This window comes from Trametes versicolor, assembly GCF_000271585.1.
Source record: "Trametes versicolor FP-101664 SS1 unplaced genomic scaffold TRAVEscaffold_10, whole genome shotgun sequence".
Taxonomy (NCBI): Eukaryota; Fungi; Basidiomycota; class Agaricomycetes; order Polyporales; family Polyporaceae; genus Trametes; species Trametes versicolor.
In genome coordinates, this window is record NW_007360330.1 from 2047659 (window position 1) to 2075619 (window position 27961).

Below are 27961 nucleotides of genomic sequence, written 5' to 3' on the forward strand. Positions count from 1 at the left end.
CATTAGGACAAGACAGCAATAAGAGCGATGTCAAGAATTACGACGTACCCGCGAAAGTTGGTGAGTAGAGGCATAGTACGGGGTGGGAAATCTGTGGGCGACGGTGAAGTAGGGGTGACGGCGGGGTGGTACGAAAATTCGACCGTCTTATAGCGAGGTCTGAGGTCTGCATTTGGCCTACAGAATGCACTTCAGTGAGCCAAACCGTGCCGAATTACGCGGAAGACTTTGACAGTACCACGACATAAACTTTGATGACCTGGTCCACCTCAGTCCACCCTGAACGTCGGGAATATGACAGCTAGAATGTGGTGCATTCATGGGTCCGGCGTTCGGGTTCTTCAAGTTGCGAACAGTTGAGGCTCCCTGCACAAAGGCGCGAGGCGGTTAAGAGCGCTAGCCGATGGCGAAGGGTATGTGATGAAGTGTATGAAGTGGGAGCTCACTTCGATAACATTGGGCGCCTCCGCCGGCGTCGGGGTGACAACTTGGGAACGGAACGTGAGCGCGTGAGCGGGACGCTGGGATGAATCAATATACCAACCCCACCCACCCCTCCCGCCACTACCGCGGCTTCTTTGAGAACTAGAATATGGTGGCAGCGTTTCAGGCGTTGGCGCGCGGAGTGTTGACGTACTGAGAGATGCCTTCTAAACCCGCCTGATGCGAATAACGCGCAAATAAGTAGATTGGTGGGTAGAAGCTGTCAAACGGAATCACCTGCGACGCACAGGCAAGGCTTGGCGCATCAGCCTTCAGGTGGTTCCTTGAGTATATGGGGTCTAGCAACGACTTACACCGTACTTCCCTTGAGGTTTGATCAGAGGAGCACTGCGCCATTGGTCCTGTCGTGACGTACCAGTTCCACCTGTTGACGAACAGAGATCCCGGTATAGCGCAGCGAAACGCACCAAGCTCTCTCTTCTCTGGGCCACGGCCGCGGCGAGATCAGAGAGGCCTTCCCGGGCGATCCCATTGTCAGCACTACACGGTGATTCACCCGGTACTTCTCTTGGACCCTAAGGCTAGGGAGCATCGGCCCCGTCTCCACCCCTTCACGAACAGACATCCGCACTGTTGGAGCAAACTGGAAATCCGGTCGTAGAAGGTGAAAAAGAGGGTGTTCTGGTTGTCCTGTACGGTAGCGTCGTAGTACAGAGGCAACCAGATAGCGTACGAAATGGGACCCGGTGTGCTACTCTGTGCTACTGAACGCTTCGGCAAGCGCCGGCGAGCAGGCGCTCGCTCGCTCAAATCCAAAAACTTTGCTCGGGTTTTAAACTTCCGCGAACATACTCCCTCCTGTGCGCCGTCGCATCGCAGCAAGTGTTCGTACGCCGGAGAGTGCACCGCTTTGGTTGATATACCCGTCGTGGGTGTCTTGACATGCCGACCTCAGCTCGCTGTATTCCCCGGGGGATGGCTGTGCGATATATCGCGACGAAAGGCCCATTATATACACCAATAAGACTAAGGTGCATGAGCACAAGTTCTACTTACGCAGGAGCATCAAGCGGGATGAACTGGATAGGCCCCGACGCCCAGCTGTCGAGGAAGCGCATCTCCGGCTTCACGCCATTCCACCACTCCTTCGCCTTCAGCAAGTGGCGGTCCTGCTGGCGTACCTGTCGCCGCAGGCGATGAGCTACACGCGCACACATACTTGACCAAGAGACTCACCATCGGTACACTGAGGTACGTCTCGCCGGCACAACGGACGACGAGCGCTTTGCTGGGCGGGTGGAAGATCGCGCAGCCTGCCTCGGGTAGACGGTCGTTGAGTTCTTCGGGGATGGAGGGCAGGACGGAGGGTTCGTGTAGCTGGAGTGTGCGTCCGGTCTTGAGTAGGGTCGTCATGGGTTTCTGGACGGCGATTCAGTATGTCATAGACGAGGATGTGGACGGCCAACGTACTTGGTGCGAGATTGCACGGTGGCGCCGCTCGATGTTGTCTGCGGTCATCACCCTGAAGTCGACTGCGGAGTCTTGCATGGTGATGAGCGGCGCGCGCGGCGCATTGGGATCTGTTGGTTGGGGAGTGCGGGTGTCCTTTTAGGCGTAACTTTCAGCGTTCGCGAGCTGCAGCGCGCAGTTGGGAGACTGACCTTGCCAGCGAGCATGTCTCGCAGAGTCGAAACAAGTAGATTGCCGCCCGCAACGGCTAGCGAGTCCAGGAGAGTCGGAAAAATTGCGCCGTTCGGGAGTTCCTGAAAGCGTACTGTCAATGGTGGGGAGCTAGTGCGAGCAAGGACAAACTGACCATTCTCTCGCAGCCCCAAATCGCACCGGAGTCGATGCCCTTCTTGCGCTCGGTCATCTCAATAACGCATACGCCCGTTTCGCGTTCGCCGTTCATAAGGGCATACTGTATGGGTGAAGCGCCGCGGTAGGCTGGGAGGAGCGAGGGGTGGACGTTCACTCGTCGGGATGGGAGGAAGTTGTTGAGAAGCGAGTTGGGGAGGATGCGCCCGAATGAGGCGGTGACGAGTAGATGATCAGAGGGAAGCGTGTGCGAGGACCCTGCTGCTGCCTCATCTAGCAGAAAAGGCGGCGGAACCTGAATGCAACTGGGAGTTAATCCGGTAAATGGGCCAGCTGTGTGCGCTGGACGCTGACCTTGAAGTGCTTGAATTCAGATCGTTCATGCGGAATTGTATGCACCGGTAGCCGTGCGTCTTCCGCAAGTAGCTTGAGGGGTGCTGTTTGTGTTAGCTCAGCATATTTGTGGCACCAAAGCAGCGTATCTGTTGCTCACATATTGAGAGTTTGGAGCCACGTCTACCGGTCTTCGTGTCCGGTTGTGTTACGACCTGGATTTCCTGCCAGACATCTGGGGTTTAAGTTATGATTAAAGATCGATAGTAACAGTAAAGTAAAAGATGACAACCTTTTGCTTCCAGCACTTGGCGCAATACCCCACAAGAGAACTCGTCGCGTCCAAAGAAAAGGATCTTGAGTGCGTCATGCTTCGTCGAGAATGAGCGACCCCCAGCGGCGACTGATACAAATCTATGCCTTCGGCGTACGAGAACCAGCCTTGCAGCCTGAGGGATATACATGGTCCCGCTGTACCGTCAGCGGTCTCGAACTTGGAGACACGAGCCAAATCGGGCTGCGACCAGTGGCAGCGGCAGGAGTCGAAACCTTAAGTTGGGCGCTAGAGCCATTCTGCCACGTGGGCGATCGGGCAAATAACACATGCGAATCCAGAATCCGGGGAACATGGACGCAACCGAGCGACAGGGACCTCCAGTCTCCGGGGTATGCGCTAAACCGGGCACGGGAAGAGCGGTCTCCCTTGCCTTCCAACCTCATCTCGCAACCCCACAGACTCCCAGAACTCACGAAGATGCCTCTCGAAACTAAGCTCACGAAACTCCTCGGGATCAGGATGTGAGTGCGGCTTTCTTTGACCGGACTTGAAGACGACCCGAGTTCATCGAAGTCGTGCTTGTCTAGACCCGTCGTCCAGGGTGGCATGCAATGGCGAGTGACACTGCTCAGACAGATATGGGCCTACAAGTCTGACTATGGCGCAGGGTTGGCGTGCCACGCCTTGCAGCTGCCGTCTCGAACGCTGGTGGACTAGGTACGTGCCGAGAACGTTCAACTTGATGCGACTACGAAGCAGGAAACGGCACGGGTTGGGTCGGCTGAGTCTGGGTGCAGCTACGGCCCCGTTATAGCGCAACGTGCGATTTCTGGTGTCCAGGCACATGGGGTGATAGGGTTCCCACCGAAAGTCAAACGCGTCGAAGTGTATATTCTAGCGCTGGGGCCTCAGCCGGTTCAGCCATACGCCTTTTCTCCCGTGAATGGCTGGGCATTAAGTAGCCTAATAACTTGCTGCTTTCGCTTAGCTCAGCGTTGCCTGTATTCCAATTTCGGTGCACGCTTCCCGTGGCCTTCAATCTCCCGACTTTGTACACATGAATATTCATCGCTGACCAGCACCACGCAGGTGTTCTCACCGCGCTCACCCAGCCTTCGCCGGAGGCTCTGCGGCTGGCGATTCGTGAGACTTACAAGCTTACGAAATTCCCCTTCGGCGTGAACATCACGCTCTTGCCGAGCATCAACCCTCCGGACTACGAGGGGTACGCGCGCGCCGCCTACGAGGAGGGCGTCCGGATTTTCGAAACCGCTGGGAACAACCGTATGTATACAGCCCCTCAGACCGCTCCAGATGCGTGCATGATTACTGACGACATGTCGGAAGCCGGCCCGCTAATCAGGTTCTTCAAGTCCAACAAGTGCATTGTCATCCACAAATGTACAACAATCAGGCATGCGAAGGTGTGTCCAGCGGTACGTCATATCCCGGTGTGGACCTACTCACGGAGCGCGGGACAGTCTGCGGAGCGTCTTGGAGTGGACTGCCTGAGCATTGACGGATTTGAATGTATGACTCCCTCTCATCTGCATACCCTCCCCGGTTAACTTGAACCGCTCTATAGGCGCCGGCCATCCCGGCGAAGAGGACATCGGCGGCATAGTCTTGGTAACCCGCATCTCCCTATCCAGATATCGACCCGCGCTGATCACAGCCGTCACATCCAGTTGGCACGGGCAGCACAGGAGCTGAAGGTGCCGTATATCGCCTCCGGCGGATTCGGGGACGGGCGCGGGCTGGCGGCCGCGCTCGCGCTGGGTGCATGTGTGCGTCGCGCTTCCTCTCCGTTTCATTTAGACATAAGTCGCTGACAATGGGCGATGTGCGTGCAGGGCGTGAACATGGGTTAGTCTTCCTCCCACCGGTCCGACGCGCCTGCTCCGGCGGTACTGACATGGCACTCCCAGGCACGCGGTTCATGTGCACAGTTGAGAGGTCCGTAACTGCCATACAGCCTGCACTCTGCTCTGCTAGTGCTGACAGCTGCGCGCGCAGCCCGATCCACGAGAAGATCAAGGAGACGATCGTCGCGTCCACCGAGGCGAACACGACGCACATCTTCCGCACGCTGCGCAACACGTCGCGCGTGTACAAGAACGCGGTCGCCGAGCAGGTCGTCGCGCTCGAGCGCCGCCCGGGCGGCGCCAAGTTCGAGGACATCCGCGACCTCGTCTCGGGGCAGCGCGGGCGCCTCGTGTACGAGACGGGCGACCCTGAGTACGGGGTGTGGACGGCGGGGCTCGTGATGGGCTTGATTCGGGACGTGCCGACGTGCGAGGTGTTGTTGGAGAGGATTGAGAGGGAGGCGGAGGAGGTTGTGGATGGGTTGGTGGCGATTCGGGTGGGGGCGAAGGCGAAGCTGTGAGCCGCCGATGGTGTGTGCCCGTCTTGGGATGGTGACTCGGTGTTGTTTCGCACATGCTCTCAATGTGGATGGATATCCGAACGCTCGACCGGATATCTCTTGTCAGACACCCAAGTCGGCGAACAATCGTGCAAGTCAACCCTCCGTCGTACATGAATTCCGCTCGGTTGAGCATAAGCACCGAGCCACCAGTGCACACGGACCCAGACATATCCCGTACACCTCCGCGCGGCCTCCATTCCACACCCCACCGCCAATTGCGGACTGGCACCCGTGTAAGGTTCAAGTTTCGCAGGGAAGTGGGAAGCAGGAAGCCGGCGGGATTTACGTGCGCGCCGCTCCGAAGATGCGATCGGTCGGTGGGCGTCCAGGAAGCCCCCCTGGCCAGAGCCCATTAAGATTAAGACTTAAGAGGGATGATGACTCTGACGTCTGGATTGGCCGGATTTCCCACTGCTTCTCGATGCAGGGTCGGCGGATCTGGAGATATGGAGTCAACATGCTAACCTGACGAGGCAGAAGGGGCAAACTGCGCCGTCACTACGAGGTGTACGTCTGTTCGTCGAGGCGACCATCATGTTGTCCTTGGATATCATGATATCCCGGTCTCCCCATGCATAGCGCTATGATATCGCAGCAGGACATGGAGGCAGAGGCCACGGCGACATGTGCTCGGCGTTCTTTCATATTTCCTTTTCTGCTTGTGGAGTACCAGAGGCAAACAGACCATAAGCAGCGGACAATAGGCTCATCACACATCCCGCGCGGCCACACGTCGCAAACATGTCGGAAGTCCCCCAACACTGATGTGTGGCACAGCGTAGCTTCATACGTCAGGAGTCAGGACTTGATCAGGATTCGTTTGAAACAGTCATTGGATTCAGCTACATGCGCCGCTTGCGCGGCACAGCGAGAGGGGTACTACAGTAGGGATACAACCGAGACCTAATACCCGATCCGGAATCTTAAGCGTAAGCGTATAGAGTGTGTGCATATGGACAGAAGGGGAGAACAAAGACAGCGCGTGCAGAGCGAGCGGACTCGAGAGCAGGGGGCGGTGGTGGATACAAGATGAGATAGATGGGGAGAGATGGGGAGATGTGGTATGGAGACAGAGACAAGCGGGTATGTACGTATACGTATACAGTGCGAGCTGGGCGCGGGCGAGCGTCCAGCTATTCGTGCGTGCGTGCGGCGTTCGTCTATCGTGCAATGTCCGAGACCGGGGTCGAGAGCCATAGAAGAGGGGGAGGGAGACCGAGGGGGGGTGTCGCGGAGATTGGATGAGGGAGGCTCAGAGTGTGCGAGGCTTCGCGCTGGGGGTAGGTGGCGGCGTGAGCGTCGACGCCGCAGTCGGCTGGGCAAGCGTCGGCAGCGGGTCGCCGGGGTTTCGGGGAGTGATGCGGTACGGGTGAAGGCTCGCCGGGAACTCCCTCCGGACCTGCTCGTAGTGGAGGTACTTCGCAGAGGTCCCAAACAAAAACTGGGGCTGGTCGAGGTTGAGCCCGCGGCCCTTGGCGAAGGCGAAGTGCCGCGTGAGGCTGGGGTCGGCGGCAATGGCCTCGGGCTTGAGCGGGAGCGCGAGGATAAGGTCCGCGCCGTCGAAGCGATCGGCCAGCACGATGCGGTGCCGGGTCGGATTGAAGTACGGGTGGTGGCGCTTGACGAGCTTCAGGACTTTGGGGGAGCGAACGTGGAGCGTGCTGCCTGAGGAGGAAGAGGAGGAGGCGGTCGTGCAGGAGGAGGTCGCGGAGAATTCGGAGGACTCGGAAGAGTCTGAGGACTCGGAGGAGACGGAACTGATGCGCTGACGGCCCCCCGAACAACGGGTGAAATCAAGAGGGATGGGTGCCTAGCGTACGAGGTGAGTGAAGGTCTGGTGAGGACGGTGAGGTGAACGTACGAGGAGGTCATTAGCATTATTAGCGTTAGAGGTCTTGCTGTCCGAGGACTGTGTAGCGTGGGCGTGGGCGTGCATTCTGGGCCGGCGTGAGTGGATGTCGGGGAGACAGAGCGATGCAAGCGAAGGGAGAGTCGGGCGTTCGGCGGAAGTGTGGATGTCGAGGGCCGGGAGGGAGAGGCGGAGCATGTTATATATGTAGCGTGGGGGAGGTGTAACGTGATGCAGGCGGTGGAGGTCTTGGTATGTATGTCGAGATGATTGTGTGAAAAAGCAAGATGGGTCCACCGGGGTACCGATCAAAGGGGCCTGCCTTGATATGTCTAAGCTGGGGTATACGCGGGTGTCGGAGGAGAAGAACACGAGAAAGGAAAGGCGGTGAGGAGACGGGGAGACCCCAAGGCCGAATTGTCAGACCTTTATAGCAGGTAGCGCTAACGGCTCGACCAGCATGATGGATACGCCGACATTGTCGTCCGCGCACGCGACGCTCAATAGGCCTCTTGACAGGCGAAGACATGCGGGTCCGATTCCCTTTGTCTGCGTCTGCGACGGTGTAGGCGGTAAGAATCGCACTCGGTTGAACAATTAGAGGCACTCACGAGCGCTATATTTGCGCGTATTTGGCGACGGTAAGCATTTCGCCTACAATGAAAGCCGCTCTCGCGACTAGTACTGTGCTGCGTTACATGTACGATTTCCAGCGTGGCAAGATATGCTTAGTGTGGTCGACGACGTGGGTGAGTGGGTGTGCAGAAGAAAGCAGAGCGGGTACGAATATCGCGAGCCGCACACATATTTTAGACGCCGTCAAATAATTCCCACGACGGGCGTCTGCCACATGAGTTGCCGAAATCCTTTTGTCCCTGCTGCCACTCTGCTGCCTGTCCCTCCCCTTCCCTCTCATGGCAGAATCAATTCCCAAAATCCAGATTGTGCGCCGCCATTGTGCTAGGCGAGAGCAGAGGAACTGACCGAGATGTGCAGCTGAAAGGTGCAGAGCCTGACTTGTCCGCTGCGACATACCAAATTCACGATGAGTCCCATACGATCGGGAACGCTCTGCGGTGGATGCTCATGAAGAAGTGCGTCCTCTTTCTTGTGCTCATGAAGTACCCAAGCTGACAGCTGGCTATTGTTACAAGTGAGAAGGTGGAATTCTGTGGATACAGGTTAGTCATTGCTCTAGTTCCTACCCTCCCATTCCTACCTGTCAGCGCGGACGCCCCTGGAACCATTACCATGGCAAATGTTTGTCCAGTTCATTCCCTCCGAGGTGCCTGGAATGCCCGGCTGTTATGGCTTGGCTCGGGAGCCTTTTTGTTCCTCGGGTGAGGTCGAAATAACCGACCCGTTAATTGTTTGGGCTTTCCACTAACGCCTACCTCCTCCACTTGCTCCTCTTACTCCCATGCCTCTCCTCACGCAAACGCCAACCTTGCTGCTGGTCGTCCGACTCATGTACTGACGTCTACACAGCGTTCCTCATCCCTCAGAAAACCACATCAACATGCGGATCCAGATGTACGGTACGTGTATACATCCTCCATGTCCGAACTCCCCTCCTTATCCCTCCCGCACCGCCAGACGGCCTGTCGTCATTGACGGCGCTGATACAAGCCCTCAAAGACCTCGACGAGCTTTGCGTGACCATCGACGGGGAGTACGCGAAGAGCCTCGAGGGCGGCCAGTTCGAGCGCTGGGACGAAAAGAGCTGAGTGGGGCTCGCGGTGTGGGTCGCGGTTTGTACGCTTTCGTTGCTGTATCATTATGTTGTTCTAGGTCTCTCCGTTGCGCTTATAGAGCTGCGTCTTTCTCATCCAGCGTGTGTCTACGGCAAGCGAAAAGTACCCACCGATATCTGATCCCAAATCCCTTTCTACTTCTTTCCCAAGGATTCTCTATATGCTGCAGTGTATAATGCACATCCCGTACGATTTGCCTAAGCACGTTGGTAGTACATTCAGAGCGAGCTGATCGTCAACTCGAAGATCTACCTCCGTGGCCCACAGGTGTTGTGCACTCACAGGAGACGGACAGCAGCTTCCCCTCGCACCTCCAGTAAATCTGCGGGCCGAGAAGGTCCCCGGGATCCATCTCATGAATTTACGGGCATCACCTTCTGCATACACGCCAGTACTGCTATCAATCTGTCATCCAGGCTACCCAGATGAACGTGCCAGAGTGAGTCGCCACTCACATCATCTCCCTGTCACTGACGACATGATCTTCGAGAAGCTAGTACTAGCTCTGCCATCCGCACGATTCCGTGCGTGATCCTAAGCCGGACTTGCCTGACAGCTCACAGGTGCTACCCTCGGCTGCCGACGTCAACGTACCACGCTGGCCCGCCAAAGTGGGCTTCCGATAGTGAACTCACGGCCCTTCGCGCGCATCTGAGGCATGTGCATGGGTGCCATCGTGCGTCCGCCGAGACCTATCGCGCGCATGTGCAGATGTCGAAGGATGGGGCTTCAGGAAGGCTCGAGTTGTCGGTCTCCTATGGGTACAGATGCCGACCGATGCTTATAAGAGTCGCTGATAGCATGACAGCCCGTCCGAGCCTAACCTCCACCACAGCTGCCTAGGATGAAGCGCTCCACCGCTGCTCTGCTCACCCTCGCCATATCGGTCGCTACCGCGTCCCCCATCTTGGAAAAGCGGGCCAACCCCAAGGGCATCGACGTCTCGCACTTCCAGGGCACGGTGAACTTCAACACCGTCAAGGCCAACGGCCTGGCCTTCGCGTACATCAAAGCCACCGAGGGCACCAGTGAGTCCTCTTTGACTATTTCGCATTGCCAAGTCGCAGGGTACTCACCAACCATGCGCAGCGTTCGAAGACCCGGACTTCTCAGCCCACTATGACAGCGCCACCACCGCAGGGCTCATCCGCGGCGGGTACCACTTCGCGCACCCTGACGAGTCCTCCGGGGCCACTCAGGCCAAGTTCTTCCTCGCTCACGGCGGTCAGTCATAACCCTTCCAAAACCCGCTCAAAACCCGCTTGCTCACTGTCGGAACAGGCGGGTGGTCTAAGGACGGCATCACTCTGCCGGGTGCCCTCGATATCGAATGTACGCCTCGTGATATTTTCTACGTAAACCTGCAGCGGTCAATCGTTCACAGATAACCCTAGCGGTGCGGAGTGCTACGGCCTGAGCGCGGCCTCCATGGTCGCCTGGGTCAAGGACTTCTCCGACACCTACCACGCTTCCACCGGAGTGTACGTCGTCGGTCCTCCGCACTCGACCTGCACGTTCACTGATACTTTCCGTCTTGCAGTTTCCCCGGTCAGTGGCCTAATCCCTATCCGAAAACTATAGACCAGCTGGCAGGCTGATGCATCCGCTGATATGGCAGTGATATACACGACGACGGACTGGTGGGCGACGTGCACGGGCAACAGCGCCGCGTTCGCGTCGACGAACCCGCTCTGGATCGCGCGCTACGCGTCCACTATCGGCACGCTCCCTGCAGGCTGGTCGTGAGTAACCCCACACCCTCTACTTAGTGTGTTAGGTTGATGGGCTGATGGGTCGGCAGATTTGCGACGTTCTGGCAGTACGCGGACTCGGGCCCGAACCCGGGTGACCAGGATGAGTTTAACGGGTCGTTGCAGGGGCTGAAGAAGTGAGTGGTTTCCGTTTGCTATCGCGGATGGATCTTCCGGAAAGCTTATGATGATTGTGATCTGTAGCATCGCTCTGGGATGAATGACTCAGTGAGCGGAACAATGGAAGTCGACGAGGCAAATAAAGATTCAGTGCCTCAATTGTACTGTATTTGATGTAAGCAGGGGAATGTGGCCGTAAATCTCGATGCATAACTGTACACTTCGCTTGGGTCGAGTGCCTGTAGTTGACATGTGCGACGATGCTACCATGAACCGCGGGATCTTTTCGCGGCAGTAATGCACGGAACACAACAATTCGCAGCACACGAGAAGTACATATGCTATAAGCCTACTGTATAATCTCCGTATATACGGCACTCGTTAAATCGCGCATGACCTTCACACCCTCCCCCATTGTTACCCGTTACCAAGGCATGGAGCGGAATCCCCCATGACCAGAGGACAACGACGCCCCCGTTGTCAGCTACCGACCAGCGTCAGCACCACAAATCCGACATTGAACAATAGGCACTTACCGCCGTGTGTATCTGTTTGTGCACCAAGCAGAGGTCTACGGGAACGAATCAGCATACCGGGACGCGCATATACGGAGGGCACCACTCACAGTCAAGATACGACATCGCCGCATTGTTCTGGTCCTCGACGAGCATGTCGCTGAACTCGAGCTCCGCGCCGTCGAGGTTCTGCCGCACGAGCACGAACCGCGGCGCGTACCCGCGCTGCGCGAAGCGGCTCGCGAGGATGTTGCGCACCTGCGTCGACAGCCGCGTCTGCAGCACCGGGAGGTGCAGCTGTGGCGGTGTGTTGAGCGGGCACACAACAGGGGATGGAGAGATGAAAAGAGGGCGTACGATGTGAGGGTCGACCTGCATGATGTCGTCCACGTCGAGCAGGTCCTTGAGCAGCTGCGGCGAGACGCTCCCGCCGATCCAGAGGATCGTCATGTCCTCATTGTCTGTCTTTCCTCGATGAGCGGTTCCCCGCAAGAGCGCGAGTGCGGACACCTACCGATGAGATAGACCCCGTGGGACTCCATGAAGAGGTGGCTGTCGCGCATGAGCGAGGGGAGGTCGATCTTGCCGTTCGCGTCCGGAAGCGCGATCTCGTCGTTGAGGTCGTGCACGGCGAGCATGCGTGGGTAGAGGTGGAACATGATGCTGCGCGTGCTCATGGCCATGATCTTGTGCGCGTGGAAGTTGCGCACGTCGGCGGTGACGTTCCGTCCTGCGAGGTCGCTGGGTGAGCGATAGGGATCGGTGAGGGGGGGGGGGCAGTGAAATCGTCACCTTTGAGAGGCTTCGTCTTCATCATGCCGAGAATGTATAGCGGCAGCGTACGGAATGCCTCGGGAAGGATGAGCTGTGTGGGTGCGGCGGACGCCGCGCAGAACTTCCGGTACGCATACAGGATGAGTGCGCACTTCTCCGTGAGGTCTTCGTGGATATGCGAGATCTTCTGAGAGGACATCTTCGAAATCGCTGCATTGCATTCAGCGAATCTTCCCCACAGCACTTGACGAGAGCATGCATACCTTGTCGCACCATGAACGACACAGCAGCGTCCATGTCTGCATACTGGAAGACATTGCCCGCAAGCGTCACAACTTTCAAGGCAACGTTGAACACCCGCACGCGGCGTTGGCCCGCCACGGTGGTGTATAACAACGCCGCCTGGATGAAGGCGTACTGTCTGTCGTCTAGCGTGCGTGTGTGCTCGAGCCCCACGCATATCGTCTTGTCCGCGTCCATCGTGCCGAACTCGAGGTCTGCCGCGGCGCTCTCGTAGAAGTTACCGAGCTGGCTCGCGACTCTCAGCCCTACTTACCGGTTAGGATATGTAAGCGAAAGAGACAGCTAAGACTTACCGTTCGAGGTACGTATTCGCATAGAGCACGAGTAGGCTGTTGTCCGCGAGACGAGCCGCCTGACCTGGGACGACAGAGCCATACCGTCTCTGATCGGGTCGAACTTCGGGTAGAAAAACAGCTCCCCACCGCTGAGAGTGGACACGATGCCTGTTTGCTTTGTTTGCGTGGGATGACTACCGTCGCTGCGACTGACGTACCTATTGACCCGACATCGATAGGCCGACCCATTCCGAGGAACATGCTGACACCGACGCCCTCAGCTGCACATTGCTCGCCAATGTCTTTCCATGTATCTTCTCGGGGAATGAAGAGTGTCTTCTCCTTATCCGTGCCGTACAGTGCTGCCTCGTCCGCCAGCGGTTGGAGGGCGCCGATGCCGATGGTGGGCAGTGTAGCAGCAAATGCAACCAGTTGGCCTCCTCTCCCTGCCTTAAGGCCTGTTAGATGCTGCGAGTGGTGCATTGTAGCACAACTCACCAACGCGGCGAGACCGGCGGCAAAGGCGGAGCCGAGCGCAGCTTCGGTCTCGAAGGTCTGCTCATGTCGCATTGGAAGAGTAGTCAGGAGGTCTACGATGGCGTTCCTAGGCGAAAGTCACTAACATGCACCGCACCGCATTTGGCACGCGAACTCACCTTGAATCATCCACCTTCACGAACAGACCAGCGAGCGACGGCAGGAAGACGTCGTCAACATCAGGCACGACCATCATCGGCGGCTGACCAGCGATTTCTGACTATGAAACAGCATGTTATAAAGCAGTATATGCATGCGATTGGGAAGTAAGCGTACAGAGAGGTTGTAGAACTGTAATGTCCGATCAAAAGCCAAAATAGCAATGCGGCTCTCTTGGGGGAAACAGGAAGGTATTGATTCGTCGTCACCGAAGAGCGCTGCTAGTAGTACCGCGCACGCTGTCTTCAGGAAGCCGGAGCGAACGGCTTCTTGTGAGACGTCGAATGCGAAGACATAGTCCATAGGTTGTGGCTTCCGTACGCCGGTTGTAGGCTGTGGAACGACGGAGTAGTACAGGGGTCGGATACTGGGCGGTGGTTGGGGAGTCCAGTATTCTTCTGAAACGGCGAAGTCGACAGTGCCCTTGTTCAGCTCAGGTCGTTGCAAATGGTCCAACCGGAGAAAGTTGGCATCCAGGTTGCAGAAGTATTCCGATGCCACTTCCGTCTCGTGGCCGCACAGATTGCACTTCCACTTCGCCCCGCCTGCTACCCAGGTGCACCATGGGTTGATGTACGCCCTGCAGGAAGCGCATCGCGCGGGGCCAGCCGGACCTGGCTCCACAATCGGAATCGGCTCTTCCCGGGGATCTTGGTCTGCGAGTGGCTGGATAACTGCAGCTACGGGAACCTCGCATTCCGACGCAAGGCGTGAGGTGCTTGGTACGTTCCATGTGGACATGCGGACATATCTGGGCGACGAGTTTCCTGGGAAGACCCACGTTTGGTCCATAGAACAGAGCAGATCGGTGGAGGATGGGGAACGTACCTTGGTCTATAGCTACGAAGTCCGTGGTGGACAGAGGTGGGTGCTGTCCCGGCAGGGTCATGTACGGCTGATCCTCCCATTTCTCTCTGTCGGCCTCGATGGTGTCAATCGGCGAAGGTATTTGGTTGGGGTCTATAGCCGCACGTAGGCCTTTGTAGGGCGTACCCGCGCTGTGCGGCGGCTGCGGAATATGGGATCGAGTGCTATGCGCGTACATGAGAGAGCATGTGTTTCGGTATGATGTAGTGGTTGTGGAGAGAGACCTGTGAGCAAGAGGTTCCGAGCACAAAGTTGGGATATATTCAGCTAGCCAGGACCACGCTAGAGCAGAAGACGAGTGTGTAGAAGAGTGGAAGAAAGCGGAAGAACGCTAGCGGTATGGTACCGCTATGACGGCGTCGCATATATTTCCCGATTTGGATCATTGTTTGGCAAGAGCGTCCGATCCAAACAAATCCTATGCTGTGAGCGCCATGTCCTGACATTTATCAGAGGACCCAGCCTCTAAATCATCACATCGAAATATGCGCATTTGTTGAAGCAGCAGGGAGGGTCGGGGAGATATATTGCCCTCAGAGAAGTGAAACAATCCGAGCGTTGTTATCTAGCGAAAATACAGCAGTGGATATCATCATCGGCTCGGGACACAGCTACACGAGAGCCACCGTGTATTTCAACTTCTGAGAGCTACATAAGAATTGGGTAACAATACATCGCTGCAAGTGAGAGAAATACATATTGATACCGTCGTACGGGCATTTAATCCAGACAGTCGAAGCTCCCTACTTCCTACGCCGCCTCCTCGACCTTGTTCCGAGCAATACAGAAAGCCTGCACAGATAGCCCATAAGTGACCAGCAAAATAGACAGCAATGAGTCGCTACGCACCGGAGTAACCCATTTCTGGCAGCTGCAGAATGTACCCGCCCAGTAGTAGTTGCCCAGTTTTGCACCGCACTTCTCATTCGGACATATGATCTTGCCCGACGCATTGCCCTGCTCCAGGAATGGCGCCATCCACTTCATCTGTCATGCCCAGTCAGCACCAGTCGCTGTCGCCGCAAAGCGTGGGAGCGACACTTACCGGCTGGACGAAGTACCCGGAGCATCTGGCATTGATCAGGATCGACGGGCTCACGGCTGCGAAAAAGTCTGCGCTCTTCGTGTTCGTGAGCTTGGGGTTCTGGGGGGTGGTGTGGGTCGGCAAGTCCGACATAGGAGTCACGGCGAGACCGTCTGGTGAAGAGAGCTGGGCAACGAGGTCGGACAGGTCGCTGTACGAGCTCGACATCGAGAGCGGGGGGAGGGTACTCCCGACAGTCGTCCAGGAAAACACTGAGGCGTTGTCGAAGTCGTCCTCGGATTCGGGTTCGTCGGGCTTACAATGCTCGTCGCCGGAGCTTTCCTCCTCAATCGCATAGTCAGAGGACGCGTCGGATCCGTCGAGCGCCATGGAAGATGTCTTGGGTGTTCTGATTATGTCGTGCATAGATGGTCCCAGTTGACCATGGTCGAGCATAAACTTCCGAGTCGCCAGCTCGTGCCTATCGAATCTCAACGGGGATTGGTGATCGCGCATATACAAATACTAACCTGCACTTTCTGCAAATAATGTGACGTCGAGGGGTAGGCACTGGAGCATCGGACGAGGTATATGCGGACTGGGCAGACATTTTGGTCTCCACCTCATCATGTCCGTCTGTGAGGACTTGCTCAGCTACGACTACACGGCTACACCAGCGTATGGCACTCACTCAATACCTCATGCACTGCACGCTCCAGGTGAAGCATGCGTGTTTCCCTGTCGTGCTTTGAAACTTTGGCGCATGCCTTGTGGAATATCTCAAGTTGCCGATAGAAGTCGACGTTGCGTCTACAGCGCGATCCCGTGAGCCAAAGGCAAGATCCGAGGAGAATGTGGATGAACATACTGCACGTCAGGCCTGACTCTCATGATCGTTCCCAAGGCACCTTCAGGATCAAGCCCTTGCGAAACCATGAGATAGGCCGCAACAATGGATGCACTTCTGCCTAGATCCAAATTATCGTCCAGCCATCCGACGACAATCGAACCAGACTCACTGATACCCGATTGACAGTGCACAAGCACGCCATGGCCATTGTCGAGTTCCGCTTGAATGAAGATGACGGCGGGCACGAAGTACTGCAAGATGTCCGAGGAATCGGTGTCGTCTACATTAGACTTGATTTGACGTTGGCCGAGAGTCTGCTCATCAGGCGTCCGTTAGCTATCCAGCGCGTACTTCATATGCATCGGTATGGGGGCGTACCAGGTGGACGGATAGTCGACCTCGAGAAGCGGTCAGCACGCTACGGATCTTCTGCGCTCTGAGCTTCTCGGTGTCCAGTGCGCCCGAGAGGTCTCCGACCCAAAGGTTGTGCAAAACTTCGTCCATCGACATGTTTGTGGACTTCGCGCTTGTCGTAGTCGTTTACAGTGAAGCCGCTGGTGCCGCCGGGGAGCGTGAAGACAAGGACGTGGATTATAAGCGACCAGATTGCGGAGGCAAGAGTCACCTCGGGGCCGCAAATCCCACACCCCGAGTTTCTCGCGGTGGGAAAACGTCCGAACAGCATGCTTCGCGGTCTCCCCCGCGCGCTGGACAGCCTTATCTTTCTGTCAATATACTGTCAACATATTCCACGCTCCTATAGTAGGACTCCTAGATCATGATGCGTACACACACGCACAACACGTGTTGTGCATGACACTGGCGAAGCATACTGCTGCGCACACACAGTGCCCAGCATATAGAACCTCGACACCACGTTCCTGACATGAGCTGATAGCTGTGGACAAATAGCCCGCGAGCAAGAGAACCTGAGAACCGAGTCAGAACAATCGCAGCAAGCAAGAGCGTAGATATTTCGGAGACGATAGGGAGAGAATCGACTCACCGCGGATGAGCAGCACAGTCAGGACGCCTCGGATGCGTATACATCTCGATTCTGATATCTTGATTTGGATGGCTGTTTGGCAAGAGCTTCCGATCCAAACAAATCCGGTAACTACGACCGAAGTGCAGCGGGGCTCGAATCAAGATTCATGGCGGATAGTGTCGTGGTATTAAACAAGAGAGCACGTCGATACAAACATTGATGGGGACACAGAGAGCACAGAGAGAACAGCACAGCACGACGAGTAACAAAGGTCCATCTACAGGGAATCAGTGCTTAGCAACCACAGTGCCGTGAAGCCCATATGTCAAGCTAACCTTTACAAATCCGGCAAAAGTGGCTGGTCAAGATGCGCTTGATGAGCTTGAGGACGACTCGGAGCCTGGAGACGACGTCGATGTGTCAGACGACGGCTTTGTGGGAGATCCTGCATCCGACGAGTCTTGGCTTGGCGATCGGACGTGAACGATCATCCTCAGCTCCTCCGCCGTGGAGGGCGAGACTGGGGACTTGATGGGTTTGCGCGCCGGCCCCACAGAAGGAGGGACGCGAATGACGAGACGCCTGGTCGCCGTCGTGGACGAGTGCGACGTCGCTGTTACGGAGAACATCGTAGGCGACCTCGCCACCGACGGCGACTGGGCGCCGCGGAGCGTGAAGGTCGGCGACCGGGGCGGCGAGTCCGCAGCAGGTGGGTCATCGACCTGAGCGTCGCGCAAGAACGATGCGAAGAGCGTGTCAAGCTCGGGCTCGAACGATTGTGGAGGAGAGATTGGTAGAGGTTCACGTACCTGCATGGGCACCGAGTCCAGGGAGGGCGACTTGATAGGGGTCATCGTACCAAGTGTAGACGACATTGTAGCGTATGCTTCAAGACGTAGCGGGGACTGGAATATGTCTACAGGATCAAATTGGTTTTGCTGGGCTTACAAGAGGTTAGCCTCCGCATCGGTGTGTTCAAGGAATGGCAGGGACCCACATCAAGGACGGTCGGTGGCTGGGAGGGACTTGCAGCTTGCATAGACTCCAACCACCTCACCCGCGCTTCGAGCTCCTGTATCGATGCATCCTTCGCGGTGATGATCTCTTGGCTCTCCTGCAGTTTGATGTCTTTCTCGGACTGTATGCGCCCACATTCTTGCAGTAACGCGGTGCGATCGTTCTGCAACTCCTCCCGCGCTTGCCGCAGCTTCTCGCACTCCTGCTCAAGCCTTGTGCGTTCTTGCGCCGAGTTCGCGCGTTCATTTGTGTAGTCAGCCAGTGTACGCTCCAGCTGTGCGCGCTCCTGCCTCCAGCTTTCGCTCTGCATGCGGAGCGCCTCTAGCTCTTCGATGAGCGGTCCGTTGACCTCGGGACCGGTGTTGGCATTACTCCTGGCTAGTAGGGCATCTCGCTCCTGCACGAGGGCACGGATAGTGTTTTCGTAGTCTGCTCGGAGGTCCGTTACACGTCTCTCGAAGATGGCTGAGATTTCTAGCGCGCCCTGCAGCAGCGCCTGCGAGATTTGTGGTGGCCGCTGCATTTCCTGTATGCGGTCATGATCAGATGACACGGACCATGCCTTAGTTGTGAAACATACAGCATGGTGGTCCGTAGGCACGGTGGAGGGAGTACCGTTCATGGCGGTAGTGGCGAGAGCGGGGCGTAACTTTGTGTAGGCGCACAGTTTGCGGGGATTTGCTCCTTGATCCGCTCTTCCATCCCCATCTCCATCCACTTCCCCGCAATCCACGCGCTCGCATCCACGATCCTCGGCTATACACACACATCTGTACTTCCATACTAATCGGCTACGGCGAGTACGGAACCGTCAAAATGTCGATGGACGAAGTTGTACACAATCTCTGGGTTGGAGACCTCCCGAGCGCCCTGGACACGGAGAAACTCAAGGGGCACAAGATCCGCAGTGTGCTCACCGCGATGCGGGGGCGGGTTTCTATTCACGAGGTATGCCTTAATGTCAATGCACAGCGAGTATGCACCGGACACCTGACGAGCCAGACTTTCGTGCGCCATCAAATCAATATAGACGACACGGACAGTTCGGACATCCTGCAGCACTTCGTCCCAGCTATAACGTTTATACAGGCGGAGCTGGACAAGGATCATGGCGTGCTGGTGCATTGCCAGGCGGGGATCAGTGAGTTTTGTCCTGTGGTCCTCCGACGGGTGGGGAATGAATAGGACACAGGCCGAAGCGCGTCCATCGTCGCAGCGTATCTCATGGTTTCCCAGGGACTTGATCCTGAGGGTGCCCTGGCCGCGATCAGACAAGTCAGGCCAGATGTCCAGTATGTTCCTCTTACTTCCCCCTTCGTGAATATCCCGTTCACAAGCACCCATTGCAGACCGAATGAAGGCTTCATGCGCCAGCTAGAGATCTTTCATAAGGCATCCTTCAAAGTCTCGAAGCACGACAAGGAAACGCGTATGTTTTATTTGGAACGTGTAGTCCGCGAAGTAATGAGTGAGTGGGTTAGCATAGCACGACTGTGCAGCCGTGACTGAAATTTCGTGAAGATGGGGACGGCGAGGTGGAAACTGAAATGTTCGCGAAGTTCCCATATACGCCATCTGACACTCCAGTCCCTACTTCCCGGCGTCGCATTCGGTGCAAAATGTGCAGGTAAGTGCGGCTATATGCGTCGTCCCGGGTACCCGCTAACTACCGACAGGCACGAGTTGGCAACTCGGGAGCATATGCTCGACCATGGCCAACTGGGACCGCCGACCCCAGCAGTGCTATCTGCAGCTCCATCCCGGAGACCTTCTATGAACGACGCGAAACCCCTTAGCCCACTCACTACCGGGCTTCCCACCGCTAGGAGAGCGTCGTCGTCTGGGTCGAAACCTGGCATACAGTCCCCAATGTCGCCCATATCGGGCACCTCGCGGCGGCCGTCTATGCACGATATCCTCCCGCGCTCGCGCCTTGGCTCTATCACTGAGAACAGACCGCTCAAGACCTCCCTGATCGCACTCGACAGCATGTCCGCGCAAATCGGACAAGAGGTGTCGGATGCGATATCAGACTCGGCGATTGACGAGGACAGCTCCGGGGACGAGCCGCCCAAGTCCGACGAGCCTGGCTCCGAGGACGAGGCACCAAACGCCTCGGAGACGTCCGCGACGACGGCCGCTACGGGCGAGGCGACGGCAGAGAAGGCGGACAAGGTTACTCCGCTCCCCTCGCAGAGGCCGCCGATCTCGGTCTCGAGCTCGTACATCCACCCCTCCGACCTCGCCGCGCAGCTCGCGTCCCACCCGAAGCTGGCCGCTTTGCGCGTGCCATCCGGTCTCGCCATGACTCCTACGGCTGGCGTCCCCTCACCGACTCGCACGGCTCCCCAGAGCCCGGGAGTCGCGAACATCAAGAGCGCCAATTACTTTGCGCCTGTGAGCCCACCGCTCCTCATCAACCCTAAATGCTCGGGATATTTCGTCGAGCCGGTGAGCGCTGCCCTCATGTTTGATATCAGTTGGGGCCATGGCTGAGGACGGACGGGCGTAATAGATGAAGTGGATGGAGCCGTTCCTGGAGTCGGGCAACATGGCGGGAAAGATCACCTGTCCGAACAAGAAGTGCGGCGCGAAGCTGGGTAACTACGACTGGGCGGGCGTGTGTTGCAGTTGCAAGGAGTGGGTCGTCCCGGTGCGTGTGGACGTATTACTGTTCTGGATTGCCCGTGGCTTATTTGTCGGCCGTGCAGGGCTTCTGCATTCATCGGTCTAAGGTCGACGAGGTTGTGTAGGAAAAGAACACTGTCAGAAGTTCAAGAATTACCCCCATACACGACTGTATCGCTATGTTGTACTCGCAACGCTACTACAATTGTAAGGTTGGCCTCATCCATGATTGACCAATGCCACGCGAGCGGGCGTGACATTGGCTTGTAAACCTATCTCGTCTCGCATTTCGTCCTGAATCGCAAAATCTCTTGCGAGAGATTTTAGTTTTTTGTGCTCCCGACGATCTCTCGCAAAAGATTTTTCGATTGGGGGAGATGTGAGGGAGGAGATAGTTTTCCAACGTTTTCTGGAAAGTCACGCATGGGCGCTCGAGAACGCTTTCTGGGCGGGGTCACACCACGTCACACGCACATGGCACTGGTCAAAGATGGATGAGGCCAACCTTATCCGTAACCAATGATCACGAAGCTCCTTGTGGGGACTGTGCCTGAAGTTGAATACAACTGTAAAGGTTGACTAGAAGCTGAATTGTAGACAATCATAAGTGTTTTCTATCCTCACCTCCGGGCGTCTATGGGCGGTACACCATCTTCCCAGAAAGGCAAGCACTTTTGTACTTCGACTCCCATCATCGAGCCACCAACTGCGAGCACACTAACGGTCTAAGTATTCCAACGATATCCTCAGTCATCATGGCGGACATGGATGACTTCCTGAGCGATACCGCCGCCTTGTATGGTGACACTGTGCCGTTGGACGATGGGATGATTAGATACGGACCGCTCGTTTTGACGGTCGCGCCGAAGGTGTGTTTTGTTTTCCAGATGCTGAGTTGGAGATAACTAAAATTCTATGTAAAGGAAGGAAAGGCGAGTGAAGAAGGCGGACTCCGCTGCGATGCTTATTGAACCACATGGGATCAGGCGAACACGCTCCTGGCAGACCATCTATTCTCGCCCTCGCTCCTCCTAGCGGAGCTGATCGAGCGAGGGATTATTTCCCTCTCCAATAAAACGGGTACGTGAAATACGCCCTATTCGCCGAGGGATCATCGAATGAACCTTCCCCAGTCGTCGAACTCGGGGCCGGCTGCGCCCTGCCCTCGCTGCTCTCTTCCACCCTGTCCGACCCACCCAGCTTGGTGGTAATCACAGACTACCCGGACGACACGATCATGAAAAACCTTACCGCGAACGTCGAGCGGAACCGCCCGCACGTGAACGACAAATGCACCGTGCACGCACGCGGCTACGAGTGGGGCCAGGACGTCGCCCCCCTTCTGTCAGTCACGGCCTTTCCTACACATTCTATACTCCGACGAAGACACACTGAGGATGGTTTATCAGGGACATCGCATCGGCGCACACCCCCAACGACCGCGCCCCCGGCTTCGACGTCGTCATCCTCTCCGACCTCCTGCACTTCGACCGCTCGCACGACGTGCTCCTCCAGTCCCTCCTCACGCTCCTCCGGCGCGCCCCCGCCGCGCGCGCGTACGTCGCCGCGGGCACGTACACCGCCCCGCATATATGCGCGCACTTCGTCAGCGCGGCTGCGGAAGCGGGCATCGTGCTCGAGGAGGGCGAGGTGGAGCCGGTGTGGCGGGGCGCGCTGGGGGTGTCCGGCGGGGGGCTGGATCGGGAGCAGTTGGGCGTGAGGAAGGGGATGTCGAGGTGGTGGGTGGGGAGGTGGGCGGATGTCTAGTACGCCCTGGGTTAGAGGTACTGACAGACAATGTGCATGGTTGAGGACACTGCAAGGCTGGAGGCCGGTCGGTAAATCGAGAGTGAAATAACCGCATCCCGGTCGGATCGGGCGTGGCTGAGTCGAAAGTAGTTCTGCTCAGTAATGGTGTATAGATGTGGCTATGGTACATGAAATGAGATGAGGGGATGGCAGGGTCCGGTTGATAGAGGGGAGGTATCTCCGGCGCGGCGGCACGTCTACATGTCGTCCACGCTCCATTCGTAGCTCTCGGCGCCGCGGCGTCGTCGCTCGTTTTGCTTCTGGAAGTATTTCTTCTCGAAGCCGGTACTGCGATCTAAGGGGCGTGGTCAGAATGACAGCAGTGGGGGAACACAGACAGTAGACATACCGACGCCGTCCCACCGGTATCCCGGCTTGATGCCGAAGCGGTTGGGTGGTGGTGGGGGGCCAGAATATTCGGGCTTGCGGGGACCCTTCGATCTCTTCTTCTGCATTTGAGAAAACGGGTCAGCCACAGCTCTCCTGGGTAACAGTGGCACAACTTACGGTCAAGAACGCTGCAGCAGGGTCATTCCACCGGTCTTGCGCCTTCAAGTCTTCGTTCAAGCCCTTGTCGTCGATCGTCCTCGCGAATGACCGGGTACGCATCTCCTCTTCCTCCTTCCGCCGCTTCTCAGCCTCCTCCCGCTGCACGAGACCCTTTCCCCACTCCATCTTCTTCGCCTCCTTCTCCTCGCGCTCGCGCTTCAGCCGCGCCGCCTCTGCACGCTCTGCCGCAACATCAACCTTCCGCCCCGACGCGTCACGGTACACCGTCTCCTGCGCAGCCGCCCGATCCGCCTCCGCCTCCTCCGCAGTCCTCTTCTCCGGCCGGTGCTTAGGCAGCTTCTTCTTGAGCTGCGCAGACGTGAGCAGCCCACCAGTAAAGGCCGGTTCCACGACCTGCGGCTGTTCGTCCTCTGGGGGAGGTGGCGTCTTGCTGCCCCCCGCGCCCTCCTGCACTGTTTGCCAGCCCGCGTCCGTGTCCGTCTTCTGCCGTTTCTTGAACCGGCGGTCTGCGGCTACCACTGCGTCTTCCGTTTCGTCTTCATCGTCACGCGGCGCATCTCCCCATCCCATAAGGTCGTCATCCTTGATGAACGACGCGCTTGTGCTTGCGGCGGACGTGGACGCGGTGGTCTTGCGTTTCTTCTTCTTGGGCTGGGCCGATTTCGAGAGGATCGCGTCCGCTTTCGGACCAGACATGTATTTCTCAGCGAGATATGTCTTGAGAGACATCGTAGGAGGTATCTAGTAAAGTGTGTAGCAAGGCAAGGTGTCGGCAGCTCAGCTGAGAGTGAGTGGATCGACCGAGTGACAGTCCGAGGCGCCCGGAGTGTGGCCCAGGAGCGCCTTGTTTGGCGCACCGCCCAGCTGGAAGAGGCGCCTGCCACACGCGGCGAGCCTGCCCTGAACTCACCGCCTATAAAAGTTTGCGACCCTGCTTCGTTGTCTCCTTAGAACATACTCAGCTAGGATCTATTTTATAGGTACTAACTCGAGTCTCGCATGTTTACACATGCCACATCCTTCTTATCCAGCCGATGACTTCCGCGCCCGCTCGTATAACCGAGAACATGGCTGCTTCGGCAGTCTCGAGGACGTTTGGATCGTGTCGACTCGCCCTCTTCGGAGTGGCTTGGAGCGCGAACCAGCGAGCCGGGTGTATGTCTGATGGATACCCCTCATGTATTACTTTACCGATGCAATATTCTTTTGCCCCCTTGTAGCCTCCATCGCTCGAGTCCCGCAAACGTTGTGGTGATCGGTACTACTCGAAGAGCACTGTGACTACGGGAAGGTACACCTGAACGTTACGCAACAGCCAATAATTGCAAGTTGGGCAGGACCGCCACGACTTGGCAGTATTATCGAAGATGTACGTTGCGCGCGAGGAAATACATAAATACATACCGTACTACAAAGGAATACACGGTACAAATTGAAAAAGACGTCAAAGACGTCCAGAGCGTGCACAGATCAAGTACGGAACATAGCGGCACGGACACTCCAAATCCCAATGTGATAACAGTGCTACTCTGCCCCCGCTGTACCACAAAGGCCAGTGTACTTCAGTATGCCGCCATGACACTCCCACACGACTTCGACACCAGCGGTACTCACTCGTCTTCCCCGTCGAGCCGCGCCACCGTGCGCCCGTTCTCCAGCCGACCCACGTCACGCACATTCGAAACTCCCTGCCTCATCCGGGTCGCCTCCGCGGTACCGCACCACCAGCGGATGCTGCCACGCCGCCTCCGAGTCAGCACTCCGAGTCGCCTATCGGCGCCACCGGCCGAGAAACAGCGCACGCACCTTGCACAGCGGGCGCGTAAACGCGACGCCCTCGGACAGCGTGTCGTTGCGGAACTTCGTGGCGACGATCGTCGTGGGCGCGACCCCGTGCTCGACCCAGCGGAGCAGCGCGGCGAGGATGTCGTGCGCCGCGTCGGGCGCGACGGGCGGCTGGGACACGCCGCCGAATGCATTCGCCCCGTGCCCGCCCTAGTACCGGACCGATGTCAGCACCGTACTCTCCACGAAGGAGGAATTCCGACTTGGGGAAAGACGTACGAGGCTACATGTAGGAAATCGTATCAGCACACCGGACACGTGTGGGGTGTCGGTGCAGGGCGGTGCTCACCAGTGGTTCATGCCCGGCACGGGGAAGAGGCGGTAGAAGTCGTCGACGTCCAGCCCCCCCGGGCCGCTGCGGGCGACGTGCGCGCGCACGGTGTCGTAGTAGTGGAAGCTGTTGCGCGGGCTGATGACGTCGTCCGTGAGCCCGACGTAGTGCAGCACCTTGCCGTTGCGCGGCGGCGCCGCGAACGCACGCAGATCCGGGTCGATTGCCTGCGTGGGCGCAGCGGGTGCTCGTGTTAGCAGAGGGCCCCAGGCCGGCAGCGGCAGCGGCAGTGGGGCTCAGCTCACGTTCGCGTCTCCGGGGTTGATCTTGTCCGCGATCTTGTACACGCTGGAGTTGTACTGGTCGATCGTCCACTCCGTATCGCTGTTGACAGCGTCAGTTTTGCCAGACTCTCGCGCCGGACCATCAGTGCGCACTTCAATACCATGTACTCCAGCCAGCCTGTCGGGAGCGGGCTGGGGCCCGCCTGGAAGTACGTCGAGAAGTACACGTCCTCGCCGCCGGGGTTGAACCCGCCGAACACGTACGCGCCGTCCTCGTAGTAGTCCGCGTAGATGTGCCGCAGTGCGGCGATCTGGTCTGCGTTCAGGCAGGTCGAGGGGTCTTGGCTCGGGCGGCAGGCCAGAGTCTCAGGGCGGAAGCTGGAGCGATGGGGAGGTGTTCAGTAGGAAGGTGCTGCGTGGCCGGCACATTGACGAGACGCGCACGTACTTGCACAGCCGAGGGTCGTTGATGACGCGGTCGGACACCTGGCGTTCAACTGTCAGCACACACTCCTCAGCGAGGAAGCGGCGGGACCTACGCCGTCGAGCGCGTCACACTGCTTCATGACCTCTGGGGTGATCACGCCCGTCCAGACCTCCTGCGGGATGAACCGTGAGGACGTCGCGGGCTCAACGAGGCGGGCGAGGTACACGCCCCAGGACGTCAACCGGGAGAGCCAGTTGGCGGGTGAGCCAACGACCTGCACGGCTGGAGTTCGGATCAACGTGGATGACACGGGTTTCGGCGCAGGAAACGTACGGCGCCGTCGAAGCTGTCGGGAAATAGCTGGATCTCTTTTAGGCTGTGGAGGGGGTATCAGGACGGCGCATATAAGGAGATATTGTGAGAGGGAGCATACCCCTGACGGCCGCCTGTTAAACATGTTAAATATTCAATATTGGCACTCGCGACGCGGACAGCTGACTTCAGAACAGCTCTCACCGGTAGAGCATCCTAGGTAGTACGACTTTTTCGGGGCCTCGTTGTAGAATTGCTTCACAATCTCCTTGCCCGCGAGAACGCTGAGGTGGACAGCTCTCCAGGCCCAGTCGACGATGGCGTTCTGATAGAGGGACAAGAAGATGAGCTCGGAGTACATCCAGTGTGTGTCACGAGTACAGCGGACTGACATCGTCATGGGGTCCGCCCCAGGAACCGTCGGTGGCCGCGGAGTTGTGGCCCCCGTTGGTGGACACACCGGCAACTGGTGATATAAAAAATTAGCGAACGTGCTCAAGGAACGTTGGCAGAACACTCTGCGCACATCCTCGCGATACCGCTCGAGTCCCAAGCGCTAGAACATCCGCTGCAAAGGACAGAACACCGTCAGCCCTCCGGTTTCAATTGCACCCGCCACATAGTTCAAGTTGGCAACCGCACGTACCTCCTCCTGCAAGCCCGCCGCTGCCCACAGTGAGCATGCGCGCGTTCCACTCGTCTGGGAGCCACACTTCCGTTTCTGCACCCGAGCCTGCCGTGGTGTTCGTGGTGATCACCAGCTGGAGGCGGCAGAACGCGGGGAGGTTGGAGGACGCGATGCCGATATAGTCGTTTGAAATCTGCACGGTCGCGTTCGCCGGGTAGTACGTCCTCTGCGCAACGGTTACTCCGGGCAGGTCACGCGGTGAGAACCCCAGACAGGCGTCGTCGGAGAGGGATCCCTGGCGATGGACGGCGGCGTCGGCACCGCCCACGAGCTTGGAGAACTGCAGGGTGCTGGCGAGTACGAGCGCTGTGAGTAGCAGCATGAGGACTGGCTTGAGCAAGCGTGTGGGGCTCGGAGGCCCATGCCAATTTAAATGTCTTGTGCTCGGTGTCCGAAGATCGGGGTGCGGGGACGTCTTCTCGGCCGAAGAACTGCGTTCGACGGCTGATGGCAAAGTCATGAGGTGCTTTTTCTGTGGATTTATAGCGTTATACACGCATAGAGGTGGAGACGGAGAGCTTGAACACTTGGTCATCCTGGGGATGGTGAATGGGAAGGTGTTCCGGAGGGGCGGAAGCTGCCAGTGGCGTCCTTGCGTTGCTTTCCGTGAGCAAGGTGCCCCCGGCTAGGATACATTCACCTAGGCCGGAGTCAGTATTTTCAAAGCAGCACAACTTAGACAGACCTTAGCGGACTATCAGTGCTTTAGCGGTGGCAGCTTGTGCAAATGCAGCCGCCAGGTTGCCCTCCTAGTTACGCCAACCCACGTGACCGTGGTGGCGCATCTGTAATAGACAGAGCGACGACGTCGAAGCGGCCAGTCCGCTCGTTATGTAACCCGTGTTACCAGCGTGGCCACCGCGAGGGGCTTCATTGAACATGGCGACTTGCGCAGGTATCAACACGATACGGACTCGAACTTTGAGTACAGGTGGAATCGGCATCGCAAAACTACGACAGCGACATATCCCAAGTATTCGAAGAAAGACTGAATGCTGCGAAAACGACTATAACAGGCTTCAAAGCTGCGACAGCGATCATCAAAACCGGCTCCAACAGGACTGACACACGACGGCGACGACGGCGACGACGACGACGACACCA

At 57.5% G+C, this 27961-nt stretch overlaps 12 protein-coding genes across 12 annotated transcripts; 5 read left to right on the plus strand and 7 right to left on the minus strand.

Moving 5' to 3' along the window:
• Positions 1-1496: 1496 nt before the first annotated feature.
• On the minus strand, positions 1497-3059 carry TRAVEDRAFT_172944 (Formyltransferase; the record flags this gene model as incomplete). Its single annotated transcript, XM_008044232.1, has 8 exons — positions 1497-1625; positions 1681-1863; positions 1915-2049; positions 2106-2207; positions 2261-2557; positions 2617-2699; positions 2756-2830; positions 2888-3059. The coding sequence occupies 8 exons, from the start codon at positions 3057-3059 to the stop codon at positions 1497-1499; spliced, it is 1176 nt and encodes a 391-aa protein (XP_008042423.1).
• Positions 3060-3248: 189 nt separating this feature from the next.
• Positions 3249-5365, plus strand: TRAVEDRAFT_153612 (inosine monophosphate dehydrogenase). The gene is made up of 11 exons (XM_008044233.1): positions 3249-3393; positions 3460-3486; positions 3540-3589; positions 3962-4156; positions 4220-4296; positions 4354-4402; positions 4458-4501; positions 4561-4659; positions 4726-4738; positions 4801-4828; positions 4889-5365. The coding sequence occupies exons 1-11, from the start codon at positions 3350-3352 to the stop codon at positions 5256-5258; spliced, it is 996 nt and encodes a 331-aa protein (XP_008042424.1). The 5' UTR covers positions 3249-3349; the 3' UTR covers positions 5259-5365.
• Positions 5366-6552: 1187 nt separating this feature from the next.
• Positions 6553-7347, minus strand: TRAVEDRAFT_22993 (uncharacterized protein; the record flags this gene model as incomplete). The annotated part of the gene is made up of 2 exons (XM_008043568.1): positions 6553-7065; positions 7162-7347. 2 exons carry the CDS (start codon positions 7345-7347, stop codon positions 6553-6555), a joined length of 699 nt encoding a protein of 232 aa, XP_008041759.1.
• A 716-nt stretch (positions 7348-8063) lies between these two features.
• On the plus strand, positions 8064-8876 carry TRAVEDRAFT_130547 (RBP11-like subunits of RNA polymerase; the record flags this gene model as incomplete). The annotated part of the gene is made up of 5 exons (XM_008044234.1): positions 8064-8093; positions 8146-8243; positions 8304-8330; positions 8638-8687; positions 8746-8876. 5 exons carry the CDS (start codon positions 8064-8066, stop codon positions 8874-8876), a joined length of 336 nt encoding a protein of 111 aa, XP_008042425.1.
• An 871-nt stretch (positions 8877-9747) lies between these two features.
• On the plus strand, positions 9748-10874 carry TRAVEDRAFT_51381 (glycoside hydrolase family 25 protein; the record flags this gene model as incomplete). The annotated part of the gene is made up of 8 exons (XM_008043866.1): positions 9748-9931; positions 9993-10127; positions 10185-10235; positions 10288-10384; positions 10444-10451; positions 10522-10645; positions 10705-10791; positions 10859-10874. 8 exons carry the CDS (start codon positions 9748-9750, stop codon positions 10872-10874), a joined length of 702 nt encoding a protein of 233 aa, XP_008042057.1.
• Positions 10875-11198: 324 nt separating this feature from the next.
• Positions 11199-14382, minus strand: TRAVEDRAFT_22995 (sec24-like protein; the record flags this gene model as incomplete). Its single annotated transcript, XM_008043569.1, has 13 exons — positions 11199-11258; positions 11311-11345; positions 11400-11586; positions 11647-11750; positions 11804-12019; positions 12082-12273; positions 12327-12611; positions 12660-12809; positions 12860-13109; positions 13140-13245; positions 13298-13398; positions 13455-14104; positions 14166-14382. The coding sequence occupies 13 exons, from the start codon at positions 14380-14382 to the stop codon at positions 11199-11201; spliced, it is 2553 nt and encodes an 850-aa protein (XP_008041760.1).
• A 572-nt stretch (positions 14383-14954) lies between these two features.
• On the minus strand, positions 14955-16588 carry TRAVEDRAFT_51383 (phosphatases II; the record flags this gene model as incomplete). Its single annotated transcript, XM_008043867.1, has 8 exons — positions 14955-14996; positions 15054-15191; positions 15250-15709; positions 15759-15864; positions 15920-16038; positions 16097-16196; positions 16248-16392; positions 16457-16588. 8 exons carry the CDS (start codon positions 16586-16588, stop codon positions 14955-14957), a joined length of 1242 nt encoding a protein of 413 aa, XP_008042058.1.
• A 647-nt stretch (positions 16589-17235) lies between these two features.
• TRAVEDRAFT_66522 (uncharacterized protein) lies at positions 17236-18705 on the minus strand (the record flags this gene model as incomplete). The annotated part of the gene is made up of 5 exons (XM_008044235.1): positions 17236-17343; positions 17402-17788; positions 17876-18004; positions 18064-18609; positions 18664-18705. The coding sequence occupies 4 exons, from the start codon at positions 18703-18705 to the stop codon at positions 17429-17431; spliced, it is 1077 nt and encodes a 358-aa protein (XP_008042426.1). The 3' UTR covers positions 17236-17343; positions 17402-17428.
• Positions 18706-18812: 107 nt separating this feature from the next.
• On the plus strand, positions 18813-21190 carry TRAVEDRAFT_60436 (uncharacterized protein). Its single transcript, XM_008044236.1, has 8 exons — positions 18813-19031; positions 19086-19224; positions 19276-19375; positions 19433-19551; positions 19605-19710; positions 19760-20534; positions 20599-20736; positions 20795-21190. Exons 1-8 carry the CDS (start codon positions 18900-18902, stop codon positions 20834-20836), a joined length of 1551 nt encoding a protein of 516 aa, XP_008042427.1. The 5' UTR covers positions 18813-18899; the 3' UTR covers positions 20837-21190.
• A 276-nt stretch (positions 21191-21466) lies between these two features.
• TRAVEDRAFT_39545 (uncharacterized protein) lies at positions 21467-22478 on the plus strand (the record flags this gene model as incomplete). Its single annotated transcript, XM_008043676.1, has 4 exons — positions 21467-21580; positions 21698-21791; positions 21845-22055; positions 22121-22478. The coding sequence occupies 4 exons, from the start codon at positions 21467-21469 to the stop codon at positions 22476-22478; spliced, it is 777 nt and encodes a 258-aa protein (XP_008041867.1).
• Positions 22479-22587: 109 nt separating this feature from the next.
• On the minus strand, positions 22588-23821 carry TRAVEDRAFT_31045 (uncharacterized protein). Its single transcript, XM_008043632.1, has 3 exons — positions 23028-23821; positions 22870-22969; positions 22588-22815 (listed from the first exon to the last, which is right to left on the minus strand). Exons 1-3 carry the CDS (start codon positions 23757-23759, stop codon positions 22718-22720), a joined length of 930 nt encoding a protein of 309 aa, XP_008041823.1. The 5' UTR covers positions 23760-23821; the 3' UTR covers positions 22588-22717.
• Positions 23822-24416: 595 nt separating this feature from the next.
• On the minus strand, positions 24417-27279 carry TRAVEDRAFT_172959 (feruloyl esterase-like protein). The gene is given in 14 exon segments (XM_008044237.1): positions 24417-24764; positions 24837-25025; positions 25038-25053; positions 25165-25373; positions 25452-25530; positions 25584-25808; positions 25879-25916; positions 25970-26131; positions 26191-26233; positions 26291-26303; positions 26374-26494; positions 26562-26635; positions 26696-26737; positions 26816-27279. 14 exon segments carry the CDS (start codon positions 27177-27179, stop codon positions 24699-24701), a joined length of 1641 nt encoding a protein of 546 aa, XP_008042428.1. The 5' UTR covers positions 27180-27279; the 3' UTR covers positions 24417-24698.
• Positions 27280-27961: the final 682 nt, after the last annotated feature.

Bases quoted from the DNA above. Each gene is read 5' to 3' on its own strand.
- TRAVEDRAFT_172959 (XM_008044237.1), bottom strand. From the start codon at position 27,179: ATGCTGCTACTCACAGCGCTCGTACTCGCCAGCACCCTGCAGTTCTCC. The intron at 25,531-25,583 runs GTGCGCACTGAT...CGCTGTCAACAG, and splicing joins CTGGAGTACATGGTATTGAA to CGATACGGAGTGGACGATCG. The intron at 25,374-25,451 runs GTGAGCTGAGCC...GCGCCCACGCAG, and splicing joins TCAACCCCGGAGACGCGAAC to GCAATCGACCCGGATCTGCG.
- TRAVEDRAFT_60436 (XM_008044236.1), top strand. From the start codon at position 18,900: ATGTCGATGGACGAAGTTGTACACAATCTCTGGGTTGGAGACCTCCCG. The intron at 19,225-19,275 runs GTGAGTTTTGTC...AATAGGACACAG, and splicing joins GCATTGCCAGGCGGGGATCA to GCCGAAGCGCGTCCATCGTC. The intron at 20,737-20,794 runs GTGCGTGTGGAC...TCGGCCGTGCAG, and splicing joins GCAAGGAGTGGGTCGTCCCG to GGCTTCTGCATTCATCGGTC.
- TRAVEDRAFT_31045 (XM_008043632.1), bottom strand. From the start codon at position 23,759: ATGTCTCTCAAGACATATCTCGCTGAGAAATACATGTCTGGTCCGAAA. The intron at 22,970-23,027 runs GTAAGTTGTGCC...TCTCAAATGCAG, and splicing joins CTGCTGCAGCGTTCTTGACC to AAGAAGAGATCGAAGGGTCC. The intron at 22,816-22,869 runs GTATGTCTACTG...CACGCCCCTTAG, and splicing joins ATACCGGTGGGACGGCGTCG to ATCGCAGTACCGGCTTCGAG.
- TRAVEDRAFT_153612 (XM_008044233.1), top strand. From the start codon at position 3,350: ATGCCTCTCGAAACTAAGCTCACGAAACTCCTCGGGATCAGGAT. The intron at 3,590-3,961 runs GTACGTGCCGAG...AGCACCACGCAG, and splicing joins CTCGAACGCTGGTGGACTAG to GTGTTCTCACCGCGCTCACC. The intron at 4,829-4,888 runs GTCCGTAACTGC...CTGCGCGCGCAG, and splicing joins TTCATGTGCACAGTTGAGAG to CCCGATCCACGAGAAGATCA.